A 16,204-nucleotide genomic window follows, 5' to 3' on the forward strand; every position below is an offset into this window, starting at 1 on the left:
CTTAAGCTTTTAACGTAAGAGGAAGCTACTTTTTTCTCCATAAGGAAGCAGAACATGGGCTTGTTGGCACGAACAAGATCCTTTAGAGCACTCACTGCTCAAGGGTTGCTCCATCCCTCGGCAGTTCCAACATAGGAACGTCATAGCTCTCGGCGGCCCTAAGTACTAGGGCTCGCCGCTTTAACTGAGGTGCTAAGTAAAAATGCTCCATCACTTCTGCGTACGTTTGTATCAATTTGCATGGCTGAAGCAGAAGGTGGTAAGGAATCAATACTGTTTTGGGTTCGATTTGTTGGTAGAAGAGAGAGTACTGAGTGACATAATTGCGCTCATGCAATTGCAAGAAGTTCAACATGCATAGCGCAAGAGTGTTTTCGAGGAGTATATTTATTTGAATTGAGTCAAAGGACCAGTGAGACAGCTGGACATAGGGAGGAGGTCACGCTTTAATGCTCTCCATCATTCAGTATTTCCTTTGTTTTTAATTGCTCGACACAAAGAAGAAACGGATTCTCAAAAAATGGGCCCGCAAGGAAGACTAGTCGTTGCAGTTGTGTAATCGAGACAGCAGGACATAGTGTCGAGGTCAAGCGTTGATGCTCTCCATCATTCCTTTTTTTTTTATGATTGACCGACAAAAAAAGAAAGGAAAGTCTCAATATGGGCCCACCATGAAGACGAGTCGGTGTAGTGGAGCTCTATCCGGCGTTAATCTCGCTTCCTTGTCGTCGACCCCGGCGACCTTCCTTTCCTATTGGATCTTGTCATGTGGCGGCGTTACTAGCATCTCATTAGTTGGATTTGCCGGAAGACGACGTGGTCTTGCTTGAATGTGGACTACCAACAGGGAGCTTAGAGCATAACAAGAGATAGGCTTCTGACTAGAGTGACACATCACGACCAGTGCTAATTCAACCATTGAAGACTTCAGTTTGAGCAGAGCTTGTCAGTTATAGAGCGAGAATCAGGCGAAGCAAAAAATGAGATGGTTATAATCGAAGAATGGAATGGCTCTTCTTCAACCCATCTCTCTAAAACTGCAGGAACTCGACGACATTGCTGTGTCCGAAGAGGCTATCAATGACAGAGAAATTATGCGATTCAACACCTGGAGGAAAATAGGAAGCTACATGACATTTATCGATGCATGGCTGGCGAAGGATTTTACAGGCGGCACAAGGTCCGATGACAAGCTATGGTTTTCTTCTCCACAAGTGATCTTGATTCTTGATCAACCAGAGAGAAGAGAGAGAGAGAGAGAAATGTAAGAGCTCAAAAATGAGAATTTAATTATTCGACAATATATAGTTGAATTTTAGATGTGAGTGAGTCCAAGAAAAGGTGATTGAATAGGGAAATAAAAAAGAGTGACCCAAATCTTCAAAGTTGAGTACTGGGGTCCATATTCTTATCTCATTACATAGCAAAATGTGTTTGTCAAAATTAGAACTTATGCTTCTTCTTTGTCTACATTCTTAGCACTTGATAATGAGAGATTAAGAAAAATAAGAGATTGAGATAAAAATAATTAAAGGAAAAAAGCTTAAGCCTTTTCTTAAGAATTAAGTGTTGCATTAAGTTAATAATTAATTATTTTTCTAAATATAATTATTAGCAACATCAATTTCTGTATTGTGATATTAATTACTCAATCTATAAAATAGTGGACCGTCGTGGGCAGTCATGGCGGTGGCAGTTACATGTTATTTCAAAAGGGCAATGTGGGAGTTATATATTTAACGATTTATTTAATTATTAATAATATTATATTATATATATACACGGTTAACATAGTAGTTAAATGTCATAGTAAGATGAGGTGTATGATCGTCCATCTTCATCATCTTGCATAAAAGGTTGTTACTTATTACTTAATAGGGTTTTAATTAATTAATTAATTAATTAAAAATTCCTTTATCAAACAAAAATAATAATAATTAACAATTTCTTGATACACTTTAGTCATATCTATTATATTATATTATGTAAAAGTTAAAACTTTAAAACTTCTTTTATAAAAGCTATATCAGCACAACAAAAATAAATTATTTAATTTCATTTTAAATTCGAATTTAAATTATATTACAATTCAATTCAATTAAGAAATTGATGATTCTGCTTAAAAAAATTAGAAAGTTAATGATCGTTGTCAATTGTAAATTAATTAAAATATTTTAAGTTTTTTTAGAAATTAGATAACAGTAATAAATTAAACATAATTCTTTTTTTTTAATAAAAACATAATTCATTATAATGATTAGAGCATTGAAGAACAATATTTCATCTTTTCTTAGGATTTTCATATGTCAAGCAAAAATTAATAAAAAAAAGTATTAATTAATTAATTAATCAGTCTTTAAATTTCTATTGAATTTAAATAATTAATTGTGTTCCATTATGATAATAAATAATTAAAAACAAAAACATTAATTATTCCTTCTTCTTTTTTTTTTTTTTTTTTTTTTTTTTGCACAAATGGAAAGAAAGATAAAAGGAAACTGCCTACCATTATAAATTCTAGGAATTTTTGGGCTCTTCCCACAATATGTAGATTTTGTAGTTGAAATGTTATCATGCTGTAATAGCAATCTAAACACCTTTTTGTCATGATCTTGCCATGTGGGATTATTTTCTTCTCAAGATCTTATACTCTTTTTTAGTGATTAGTTTCAATATATATTTTTTTTTTTTTTGGAATATGTCAAAATCAGCAAGTATGAAATGTCACTCGATTGAAAAAGATGTTGAGGCCTACCATTAAAAGTTATTTTCTTTTTTAAATGTCATTAAAAAAATAAATTATTATTAATAATAAAAATGAAAAAAAATTCTTGATTTATCATTTATATTAATTTATTTACACCTTTTCTATATTAAATATAGTATTTTCATATATTATTCACTATTTTTAAAAAATATATGTAATTATAACGTATAATAATTTTTATAATTAGTTGAATAATTGTAATATGATTTAAATTAAAAATAAAATTAAATAAGTCCTTGTAATCACAATGTTCAAAAAGTAAATTCCAATATGAGAAATATGACCATTGTTACATCTAATACACTTTTGCTAATAAACATAATATTCCACTAACCCAAATAAATTTATTTTCTTACAACGAGAAAGTCGAATATAGGTAAAAAAAAAAACCAATCATCTTTTAATTTTTATAATTCTTTTAGTAATTTAATATGAAAATTTAATTTAATTAGACCAATTTTTCTACCAAAAAAAGCAATATATCTAAAAAGTGAAAAAAAACTAGTTAAAAATTACTATATATGCAAAACATTTTTAACAAAGAATTAAATAAAGATGGGTATAAAATTCACATTTTATATTGGTTAACTACATAAATTTATTCACGTACTCTATCTAAAAATTTTGTGATATTCTAAATTTTTTATGTTGATCAATTTAATACTTCAATTTATAAAATTGTACCTATCAAATATTTCAATTTATAATATTTTTATATTTAATATTTTATTTTATAAAATTAGATCGATTAAATAATTAATTGGATAATTGAAGGTATTTAATTGAACAGTCAAAAATACAAAAATTATTATTTTCAAAATTACAATGTTCACAATTTTCAAAATAATAAATTGTTCTTCTAACAAACAAGAACATAGAGAGACTATTATGCTTTTTCTTTTAGTGGAAAATGCGAAGAAATTAAGGAAATTAAATTTCTAATTACCCTTTATTTTAGTCATTTCCTGACTTGATCAATTTGAGTGGTTCAACTGCCAAAATTATAAACATAATTTAGAATTTTATATCAGAAAAATGAAAACCAAATATCTAAAGTAGTTAATAAGTTCCCATCAAATGTATATATATATATATATATATATATATATATATATATGCAATTCCCTCAGTTTGAAATAATCAATTCTTTTTTAAAAATAGTAATGGCTCTCCGTTACAATCTCTGACTATAGAAAGAATTACATCCAATCAATTAACATATTGTTAAAATGTTTTTTAGATAATTTCTAAATCTCTATTCTCTTTTTTTTTTTTTTTTTAAATAGACTTTGTAAGTTTAGTTCATTTTATTTGACTTGATTATAATGCATTTTGATAGAAAAATACAAAATAATCACATGCACCATCAACGTGGTGACAAAAGAGAAATAGATGTTTGGTTTGCAGAAGGTGATTTCTGATCAAAGGGAGTTGATTTTGCAACTACTCGACCTACAGAAAATGCAGGTTCTGTGGGTAGAGGAAGCGTTATTGCATCACTTGCCAACATAACAACTACAGAAGACATTGTTGGTCTGTCTGCTGGGTCCTCTTGCACGCACAATAATCCTATGTGTATGCATTTCAACACCTCCTCCGCCGCACTTGACTCCATAGCCAAAGGGTCCATCAACTCCAACCCTTCATTTTTAGACCACAGCTTCCACGCCTGAAATGATATACCAAGTCAGAGTTAGAATTAGACTATTCTTTGCTAGAATTTTCTGTTTGAAAAACTAATAACTATACATACAAAAGTTAGGAGGCTTTCGCCCTCTTCAGAAACGTGAAAGCGATTATTCTTTTTCCCACTGATTATCTCTAGCAGGATGACTCCGAAACTGAAAACATCAGATTTAACAGAAAATAGTCCTTCCATTGCATATTCTGGCGCCATGTATCCGCTATATATTCCAAATGTTTGAGAAAACGAAATATGATTAGATGTTAATTCCCTGCTAGTTCTCAACTTTACTGACTCTGCAATAGTTTATAGAGTGATTCACATTGAGATTTAAGAGTGATCATATACGTACTATGTTCCTACGACTCTATTTGTATTAACCTCACTTTGACTTTCACCAAAAATCCTTGCCAATCCAAAGTCTGATATCTTTGGATTCATGTCGTAGTCGAGCAAAATATTGCTCGTTTTGAGGTCCCTGTGAATAATTCTGAGTCGAGAATCTTCGTGTAGGTACAAGAGACCTCGGGCAACTCCATTAATAATGCTAAGACGTCTTTGCCAATCAAGTTGCACATCCATCTTTGTATCTGTAAAAGATCAAAATGAAATTCAAATTAATTAGTCATGTTTTCCGCCTTCCCACTTTGGTAGTTTTTTATTCTTTTCAAGTCTGAGAGTCTAACCAAAGAGAAAAAAATCAAGACTTTTGTTGGGCATGTACTCGTAGACAAGTAACTTCTCATTTTTCTCCAGGCAGCATCCCAAGAGTCTGACAAGATTTCTGTGTTGCAATCTTGCAATTAAAACGACTTCATTCATGAATTCCTGCAGTCCTTGACTAGAGGCTCTTGAGAGCCTTTTTACAGCAATTTCTTTGCCATCTTCTACCGTACCCTGGAAGCATCTATCAAATTATGCAATATACAAAGAAATTCCAATGGGTGTAGATACCAAGCACTTGGAGTTTAACAGAACACCTCCAGTTATTGATAGATAGAAAGGTCAGTGTGCTAGAATAATTGGTTACCTTGTAGACAGGACCAAATCCGCCTTGTCCAAGTTTATTTTTTTCAGAAAAATGCTCAGTAGCTATGTGCAGGACACCTAAGGGGATCAAAAGGGAATCCCGGGAATTCACTGGTTTCTGTCCATGAATATTTTTGCTCGGATCATCTCCAATATTTACTCTTGCAAAGTCAAGTAATTGAACCTCTTGACTATTTTCTTTCTCATCTAAAGTAAATTAATTTTCAATTGATATTAAAGAAATAAGCAATGTAATTGATTGGTTAATTTGTTGTAATAGTAGTAATCATCATATAAATACCTTCTTTTGTATTCTTCCTTCTCCATAACGTATAAGCACAACAACTGAACAGCAATATCCCAAAAATTGCAGATAGACTTGAGCCGACTTTGACCCATGTTGCTTTATTTTTCTCTTCCGCTTCAAACCCACAATATTTCAGGCATTAAAACCCAACTCGCAAATCTAAAAACTGAATTTGTAATTTTCATATTTCTCTAGAAATTCAAAAGAAAGACTAAGAAATCAGATAGATATGCTTAACAGAAACCGAAATTGAAGTAATAAAGAATTGAAAGTCCAAAGCCTAGCTACCTTTCTTTCCTATATCATTGATGAAGGGAGGAGAAATATTAAGTGGAGGTGGAGAAGATGGTGCTATTGGAGATTTAGCAGTAGAGTCATAGAATGGATATAAATCCCATCGGATAAAACAGCTAGGATACATTACATAACCTCCTTGCATCCGACGGCAACAGGAGAAATAATAATTTCTTGCTACTCGTAGACAGTAGCTGCAATCGCTGTTGGATATATCAGGAGTACACTGCATTAGTGCATATATTCTTTGAGATGGTCCGATGGACGCTTCTTCCGTCCCAAACTTAACCATAGACTCAGAAGTTCCTGTTGCCAAGTCCTCCATCAATACACCCCAAATTTGATCAAACTGTTCCATAGTAATGTTAGCTATGAGGTTAATACCGGGACCGGGAACAAAGTCATAATCGATGGCGTTTATGTCCAACTGTCCAAAAAATGAGCGATTTCCGTAATGAATTTTGCAAGGATCCCCAGCCCAAAAGATTGCTTCTGTTTGGTTAGGACAGTATATAGTTATTGCTTGAATTGCAACATTGACACATTTGGAACAAGCTTCTGATGAAGAGTCAACTCTGCAAAGAACCTGACCATAAATTTTGTCTGTGCCTTGGCCTACGGTAGTTGTGTAGAAGAAACCTCTATTTGCCGTGAGGTTTGAAGCTAGAGAAGAGAGGATGAGAGCTCTGTTCTTGGCATATGTACTGTTGGTTGTGAAGTGTCCTGTGTCGTAACATTTCAACAGAGCATTGGCAAGGTTGTTGAAGCCTATAAGAAGATGGAAAATAATATGAACAAAACCTATACTGTACCTCATGGATTGGATGATTATATTTCAGAATGTGAAAACAAATTAAGATCAATAAATGCTCATTGCTTGAAGCGGTATACGCAAAGCCAATTTAAAAAAAAAAAAAAAGTTACCAATTCAAACGTATAATTGTTAAATGTTTTTTAGATATATTTCGAAATTTGTGAAGGACGGCGGTCTCTCCAATTTTTTACATTTGTCTTTCTTTTTTGTTGCATTGCAGCCATGGTAAGTATCGGGCTACAGCGGAACAAAATGGGTTGATTAATTAGAAACTGAGTAATTATTCATAAGATTGTTTGAAAGTGACCCATCCATGGCTAAGATCATTCCATTTGTTTGAGTTTTGAGCAAGAGACCAGCCAATTTTTAATAACAGAAATTGAGAAATTATACTCACTAATTCATTATAACTATTAACTTCTTACTAAGAACCATAACGAATTACACTAGAATTGCCATCAACGTGGTGACAAATGAGAAATAGACACTTGGTTTACAGAAGCTGATTTCTGATTAGGAGGAGTTGATTTTGCAACTACTCGACCTACAGAAAATGCAGGTTGTGTGGGTAGAGGAAGCGTCATTGCATCACTTGTCAACATAACAACTACAGATGACATTGTAGGTCTGTCTGTTGGGTCCTCTTGCACGCACAATAATCCAATTTGGATGCATTTCAGCACCTCCTCCGCCACACTTGACTCCATAAGGAATGGGTCCATCAACTCCAACCCTTCATTTTTAGACCACTGCTTCCACGCCTGAAATGATACACCAAGACAGAATTAGAGTTGGACTATTCTTTGCTAGAGTTTTCTGTTTGAAAACTATGAACTATGACCGCGAAATACATACAAAAGTTAGGAGGCTTTCACCCTCTTCAGAAATGTGAAAACGATTATTCTTTTTCCCACTGATTATCTCTAGCAGGATGACTCCAAAACTGAAAACATCAGATTTAACAGAAAATAATCCTTCCATTGCATACTCTGGCGCCATGTATCCACTGTACATTCCAAATGTGTAAGTTTAGAGGTCAATTCTGAAGTTCTCTACTTACTGACTCTGCAATAGTATGCCTTTCAGTTTAATAGAGTGACTTGCATTATGACTCAAAAAGTTTTGGATAACCCCATTTTAAGTTTTCTTCACGCATATATTCAACAACGCTGGATTGTTGACAGACATTTGTGCACAGGTGAAACCTGATCCAAACCTCTTTTAGTTCTTTAAGAAGAGGAGAAATGTAAAGAAGAAAAGTTTATGGTATCATTTGGTGGACCTAAAAGAAAGTTCTAAGAGAGTTGCCATTGCATAGGACAGAAGGATGCATACATCTAGTATAATGCACTTATGTAGAATTTATTTAATGAATGGTGCGTGTCAGCCAGATAATCATACTTACTATGTTCCTACAACTCTATTTGTGTTAGCCTCAGTTTGACTTTCACCAAAAATCCTTGCCAATCCAAAGTCTGATATCTTTGGATTCATGTCGTAGTCGAGCAAAATATTCCTAGTTTTGAGGTCTCTGTGAATAATTCTGAGTCGAGAATCTTCATGTAGATACAAGACACCTCGGGCAACTCCATTAATAATGCTAAGACGTCTTGGCCAATCAAGTTGCAAATCCATCTTCGAACCTGAGAAAGATCAAAATGACATTCAAATTACTCCTATTCTATGACTCCCCACCTAGCCACCTAGGTAGTTTTGATTCTTTTCAAGTCTAAGAGTCTAACCAAAAAGAAAGAAATCAAGACTTTTGTTGGGCATATACTCGTAGACAAGTAACTTCTCATTTTTCTCCAGGCAGCATCCCAAGAGTCTGACAAGATTTCTGTGTTGCAATCTAGCAATTAAAATGACTTCATTCATGAATTCCTGCAGTCCTTGACCAGAGGCTCTTGATAGCCTTTTTACCGCAATTTCTTTGCCATCCTCTAACATACCCTGGAAGCATCTCTATTATCAATACACACACACACACACATACACACACACACATATATATAGATGAATAGATAGATATATATAGGAATTCCAATTGGTGTAGATAACAAGCACTTGGATGTATACAGAACACTGCCAGTGATTGCTAGCTAGGTGCTTGAATGATTGATTACCTTGTAGACTGGACCAAACCCGCCTTGTCCAAGTTTATTTTCTTCAGAAAAATGCTGAGTAGCTTTATACAAGATATCTAAGCGGATCAAAAGGGAATCCCGGGAATTCACTGGCTTCTGTCCTTGAATATTTTTGCTCGGATCATCTCCAACAGTTACTCTTGCAAGGTCAAGGAATTGAACCTCTTGGCTATTTTCTTTCTCCTCGGAAGTACATTAATTTTTCATTTGATGTTAGAGAAAGTATACAGTTGATTGATTTGTTGTAATAGCATTAATCACATAAATACCTTCTTTTATATTCTTCCTCCTCCATATTGTATAAACACAGCAACTGAACAGCAATATCCCAAAAATTATAGATAGACTTGAGCCGACTTTGACCCATGTTGCTTTATTTCTCGCCCCTGCTTCTCAAACCCAATATTTCAGGCATTAAAATGCAACTCGACTGCCTAGAAATCTAAAAACTGAATTTGTAACTGTTCAGATTTCCATAGGAAAAAAAAAGATTTCAATTTTTTGCCCTTCCAGCCTTAAATTCATATATGTACACTCCACAATCTGCCCAGACCAGAAATGTAAAAAAATAATAAAAAATCAAATATGCTTAACACAAACTGAGTGAATTAATAAATAAATTAAATTCTAAAGCATAGCTACCTTTCCTTCTTATATTAATAAGTATAGGTGAAGGAGATGGTGCTGAAGCTTTAGCAATAGAATTATTGAATGGATATGATTCCCACCGGAATGTACAGCTAGGCTTTGTTACATAACCACCTAGCTTCCCATGGCAACAGTCAAGATAATAACCTGTTGCCTGTCGTAGACAATAGCTGCAATTGCTCTTGGTTAAATCAGGAGTACACAGCATTACTGCATATATTCTTCGGGAGGGTCTTAAGTCTGCTTCTCCTGCTGCATACTTAACCTTAGAAGTGCCCATAGAAGCTACTTCTGCTAGGCGGTTCATCAAACTTGTTGGTTTAGAAGAGCAGAAAATTAAGGAAGAGAAGGAAATTCTGCAGAAAATGAAAAAAGCTGCAGATTTTGTAAGTGTGAAGAAATAAATATTCACTTCTTATATTTTCCATTACAGCATAATGTAAACATTTATAGTAGAGCTAGTCTAAAGTTTGTTCACCAACCTTCCATAAGTCAAGGAAGGTTGTTCACCAAACCTACCTAAAAGCAAGGTAGTTCAACTACTTCTTGACTACAACAAAATCTAAATGACTTTAACAAATACCTCCAAAAACTATCAACAACACTTGCATCAATTTCTTCAATGGAGATGTAGCTGTAACTTTAACACTCCTCCTTGATGCAAGAGTTGAGACAAACACCAAGTCTATTCCTAAGAAATTCAAATCTTGGTTTTTGCAATGCCTTGGTGAAAATATCTGCTGTTTGGTCTTCAGAACTGCAATGAACAATCTGAATTTCATTTTCCTTTTCAGCTTCACGAATTGCATGGTACTTGATTTTTATATGCTTGGTTTTTCCATGGAAAATTGGATTCTTAACCATAGCAACAGCTGATTTATTGTCACAAAGTATTTTAGTTGGATTTTCTTGCTGAAAATTCAGATCCACCAACACCTTTCTCAACCAAATAGCTTGATTTACAGCAGCAGATGCTGCAACATACTCTGCCTCTGCAGTTGATTGAGCGACTGAAGCTTGCTTTCTTGTTCCCCAGCAAATGACAGCAGAACCAAGTGAAAAACAAAAACCAGTAGTGCTCTTCATATCATCCAATGACCCAGCCCAATCACTGTCTGAGAACCCCAATAACTTCACACCATTTAATCTTCTATAAAACAAACCAAATTCAGCAGTCCCTTGCACATATCTCAAAACTCGTTTGGCTGCTATAAGATGGTTTTCAGTTGGAGAATTCATGAATCTCGACAGTAAATTTGTTGCAAACATGATATCTGGTCTTGTTACAGATAAATACAGCAAAGAACCAACCATGCTCCTATAAGTTGAAGCATCTATAGAGTGAGAACCATCATCCTTTTGCAATTTTATTCCATGGGCTGTAGGTGTACTCACTGGTTTGCATTTGCTAAGTTCAAACCTTTTAAGCAGCTCCCAAGCAAATTTCTTTTGTGAAATAAAAATCCCTTGCTCATCTTGAGCAATTTCAATCCCAAGGAAATAGCACATTAAGCCAAGATCATTCATCTCAAAAACCTGCTGCATCTTCAATCTGAATTCTTGAATTAATTGTAAATTGTTGCCTGTGACAAGTAGATCGTCAACATACACAGAAACGATAAGCACATCACTTCCTTGTTGAGTTACGTAAAGTGTTGCCTCATTCAAGCTTCGCTTAAAACCCAAATTCAGCAAGTAATGATCAATCTTGGCATACCAGGCCCTAGGGGCTTGTTTTAAACCATAGAGTGCTTTCTTCAACAAACACACTCTATTGCTTCCATCATTAAAACCTTGAGGCTGCTCAATATACACTTCTTCCTTCAAAGAACCATTTAAGAAAGCTGATTTCACATCCAATTGAAAGACTTACCAACCTTCACTTGCTGCTAGTGCCAAAATCAATCTAATAGTGTCAAATCTTGCAACTGGTGCAAAGGTTTCTGTAAAATCAGCCCCTTGCTGTTGAGCGTAGCCTTTAACAATATATCTTGCTTTGTGCTTATTGATGGAGCCATCAGAATTTAATTTCAATTTGAATACCCATTTAGTTCCAATTACATGCTTATTCAATGGTCTAGGAACTAAAATCCATGTTTCGTTTTTCATAATCATCTTCAACTCCTCCTCCATGGCAGCTCTCCACTCAGGCAATTTTAAGGCTTCATCCACCTGAGTTGGTTCAAGTGAGACAACATTACATCTGCTGTAAATTTCATCTAGGGATCTAGTCCCTCTAATTGCATAATCATCTTCATCTGATTCTTCTTCATTGTCAACTGGAAGTTCTTGCTCTTGCTGAAAATCAAGAACTGATTTAGAATTTTCTGGTTCCATTTTACTCCAATCCCATTCACCTTTCTCATCAAATTTGACACTCCTGCTGACATACACCTGTTTAGTAACAGGATTCAAAATTCTATAAGCTTTGGATTCACTGCTGTAGCCTACTAAAATTCCCTTTTCAGCTCGTTGATCCAATTTCCCTCTTTTTGCATTTGGAATAAATGAAAAACATATGCTTCCAAAGATTTTGAGATGACCTACTGATGGTTTAACTCCAAACCAGCTTTCGAAAGGAGTTTTTCCATCAATAGCTTTGGTTGGAAGCCGATTTTGAAGATATACAGCAGTGTTTACAGCTTCAGCCCAAAGAACTTTGGGTAGATTTTTCTCAAACAAGAGACATCTCGCCATATTCATCACAGATCGATTCTTTCTTTCACTTACACCATTTTGTTGAGGTGTGTAAGCTATTGTTAATTGATGGTGAATGTCTGCTTCTTGCAAATATTGCTTGAATTGATTGGATGTAAATTCAGCCCCATTATCAGATCTTAAAATCTTGATTGGGGAGCCAACTTGATTCTCTACCATTGATTTAAACTTCAAGAACATTTTGAAAACTTCAGATTTGAATTGGAGGAAATATATCCAGCAAAATCTGGTGTAGTCATCAATAAACAATAGAAAATACTTGCTGCCATTGTAAGATGAGACACTCATAGGGCCACACACATCAGTGTGTATTAATTCAAGTTTCATAGAAGCTCTCCATGCTTGATCAGATGGAAATGGTGTTTGGCTGAGTTTGCCTAATTGACATATTTCACATATTCTGCTGTCTTCTTCAACTATAGATGGCAAATCAGCAACTAACTTCTTGGATTGCAGCAATTTTAATGAATTGAGATTGGTGTGACCAAGTCTCTTATGCCACAAATCAGATTCTTCTTTATGACTCAAGCAAGATTCTTCTTCGAAGTCTCTTAAATTTAGAAGAAAGCTTATCCGTTTCATTTTGACAGCAAATAACTTTAAGCCAGAAGGATCACTTATTTCACAAGTTTTATCTTTAAATAGCAAACTGTAATTCTTATCCAGCAATTGACCAACCGAAAACAAGCTTTGATTTAGTTCCGGTACGTAAAGAACATCGGAAACAAGCTTTGTACCTGAAGGAGTTTGTACAATCACATCTCCTTTGCCTTTGACATCAACAAGCCTACCATCTCCAAGTCTGACTTTTGAAGAATAGTTTGTATCCAAGCTATCGAAATTCACCAAGTTTGGTGTCATGTGGTTAGTGCAGCCACTATCAACAAGCCATGCTTTTTTAGCTTCAATTGAGACACCACATTCTTCAATTTCATTTGCAGCAAATAATTGTTCTTCATACTTTTCAGAATTTTCGGTGACTTGTGCATGATGGGCTTGTGTTTGTTGATTCTGGTTTGTAGAACAAACTTTCTCGGTGTGACCAAATTGCTTACAAACCTTACATTGAGCTCCAGGTCTAAACCAGCAGTAGTTCTCAGTGTGGTTTGTTTTTTTGCAATGTGGACAAGGTGGAAATCTGTCCTTCCTCCAATTTTTTCTGAAATTCTTCTTCATTTTTGGTTTTCTGTCAGTTTGCTGGCCTCTTGAACCTCCTTCTTGCATTTTTGTTTTATGAGTCACAACAAGGGCCTTCTCTCCAATGGTTTCTTCTTCCCTATAGGCTTTTCTTTGTTCTACAGCTTGTAGAGCATTTGAAAGCACATTTAAGGATATTTGTGACATGTCCCAAGTTTCTTCAAGAGAAGAAATCTTGGCTTCAAATTTTTCAGGGAGAGTCACCATAACTTTCTCCATAATTCTCTTCTCTTCTAACTCTTCTCCCAACAATCGAATTTGGTTTACAATTTTCAACATTTCAAATTCTTTTCTTAAATTGAATATCTGCATCTGTCTAGTTTTTTCAGATACATGATACTCAATTTTTAACTTCTCCCAAGCTTCATGTGCTGTCTCACATGTCATAATCTTGGTGAAGATAGGATCTGCAACAGCTGCATGGATATAGGACAGAGCTTTTGGAGCCTTAGCAACCTCTTCTTCATGTTGTCTAATCTGCTGAAGGGTTGGATTTTGATTAAGAGGTGGAGGTACTCTGTTTTCCTCCACATACTGCCATAATCCAAGCCCCTTGAAATAAGCTCTCATCTTCACAGACCAAACATGATAGTTTTCCCCATTAAAATGAGGTAGTGAAAGAGACATGCTGCTGGAAGCCATTTGCAGAAAAGCAAATAAACAGAAAAACTTCACAAATTCTGGTTTATTTGGTGGCTTTCTCTATGACTTTCACTCAAACACACAGCCCTTTGAGATCAAGGTTGCTCTGATACCACTTGTTGGTTTAGAAGAGCAGAAAATTAAGGAAGAGAAGGAAATTCTGCAGAAAATGAAAAAAGCTGCAGATTTTGTAAGTGTGAAGAAACAAATATTCACTTCTTATATTTTCCATTACAGTATAATGTAAACATTTATAGTAGAGCTAGTCTAAAGTTTGTTCACCAACCTTCCATAAGTCAAGGAAGGTTGTTCACCAAACCTACCTAAAAGCAAGGTAGTTCAACTACTTCTTGAGTACAACAAAATCTAAATGACTTTAATAAATACCTCCAAAAACTATCAACAACTGTTGCATCAATTTCTTCAATGGAGCTGTAGCTGTAACTTTAACAAAACTACTCCAAGTCTGATCAAACTCTTCCATATTAATATTAGATGGGAAGTTGTTAGAATTATAGGCAGCTGCCGTAGGTTCTAGCTCCAGCTGCCCGAAAAACAATCGATTTCCATACTGTATTTTACAAGAATCCCCTCTCCATGCAACTGCTTCTTTCTGTTTAGGACAGTTTGCAGTTATATCTTCAATTGCACCATTAAGGCATTTGGAACAAGCTTCTGATAAGAAGTCAAATCTGCAAAGCACAAGACCATAAATTTTGTCTGTTCCTTGGCCTACTGCAGTGGTGTAGAAACCTCCATTTGCCGTGATGTTTGAAGCCAGAGAAGAGAGGATGAGAGCTCGGTTTTTGGCATATGTACTGTTGGTTGTGAAGTTTCCTGTGCTGTAACAATGCAACAGAGCGCCATTGGCAAGATAAAGGTTGATGCCTATAAGAAGATGGAAAACAAAATCTATACAGATTATAGATTGCATTCCTAAGCGTGTGAGATGGGATATTGCAGAACGTGGAAAACCAAGGTCCCAAATTGATGAGATGAATAAGTCCTCATTAATAATACAGTTTACTTGACTGACTTGCTTCAAGCACTGTATGCGAAGTCAACAGTGGCGGTGGGAAAACCAACAACCAGCTTCAAAGTCTTGATCTAATTTCTCCCCCATCAGAGTCAATACTAATTGCGAGGCAATTGCAATACTTCTTTAAATTTGAGAAACCATTGGTCCATTGCTCTCACCAAACCTTTCAGCAAGTTCATCCCACAATTTGTAGTTCCATCATTCAAAATTCTCAGAATCCTTTTCTGGAATTTTAGTTTTATATTCACAAACCCTAATTTGCATTTAGCACGCAACGCAATTCGCGTAGCCCTATTCCATGTTCTGTAATTACTCCCACTTAAAGGTGGGGAAACCATAACCATACCGGAACTACTAGAATTTTGGAGATGAAAAGGATCTCCACTAGAATGGCTGGCATTAGGGTCCCCAATTTCATGGATTACAGAACTCAAATGTCCTGTCAAATTTGTCTCCATCGTTGAAAAATTGCCCTTGAACTGCTTCCAAATGAGACTTTAAAACGGAATGAAGAATTGATGAAAAATAGCAGTCTAGAATGCAAAAAAAAAAATCGAACTTTGCTTTGATACCGTGATCAAATCCAGCAGAAACACTAGGAGAAAGCAATAATCATTGAAAATACCAAAGAGGGATGAATGAATAAACACTCACTGCTTGAAGTTGATTCATTAGCCTCCAATCCTTTTCCGATTTAATGTAAATTCATATGAATCAAAAATGGACACTATATAGGCCTAAATTGAAGTTGGGCCTTATTGGGCCAATATGGGCCTACGTTTGGGTGTTTTTTGCTTCATTGTATGTATATAAAATCACAAAAGCATGAAAACATGCTACAACTTTAAGTTAAGAATTATTAAAATACAAATAAATTTTATACAAAAAAAATTCAAAATAAATTGATGAAATCGAATT

General features: G+C 34.9%; 1 protein-coding gene across 1 annotated transcript; it reads right to left on the reverse strand.

Annotated features, from left to right (window-relative positions):
* Positions 1–4,118: 4,118 nt before the first annotated feature.
* On the reverse strand, positions 4,119–15,990 carry LOC149498067 (uncharacterized). Its single transcript, XM_089718159.1, has 13 exons — positions 14,635–15,990; positions 9,312–9,428; positions 9,022–9,218; positions 8,638–8,848; positions 8,301–8,538; positions 7,751–7,901; positions 7,356–7,656; positions 6,076–6,849; positions 5,482–5,687; positions 5,138–5,348; positions 4,804–5,041; positions 4,521–4,671; positions 4,119–4,436 (listed from the first exon to the last, which is right to left on the reverse strand). Exons 1-13 carry the CDS (start codon positions 15,179–15,181, stop codon positions 4,134–4,136), a joined length of 3,645 nt encoding a protein of 1,214 aa, XP_089574285.1. The 5' UTR covers positions 15,182–15,990; the 3' UTR covers positions 4,119–4,133.
* Between the last annotated feature and the right edge of the window lie 214 nt (positions 15,991–16,204).

The sequence above is a fragment of the Jatropha curcas genome, chromosome 2 (genome assembly GCF_041381405.1).
Source record: "Jatropha curcas cultivar XTBG-Jc1 chromosome 2, XTBG_Jcur_1.0, whole genome shotgun sequence".
Lineage (NCBI taxonomy): Eukaryota > Viridiplantae > Streptophyta > Magnoliopsida > Malpighiales > Euphorbiaceae > Jatropha > Jatropha curcas.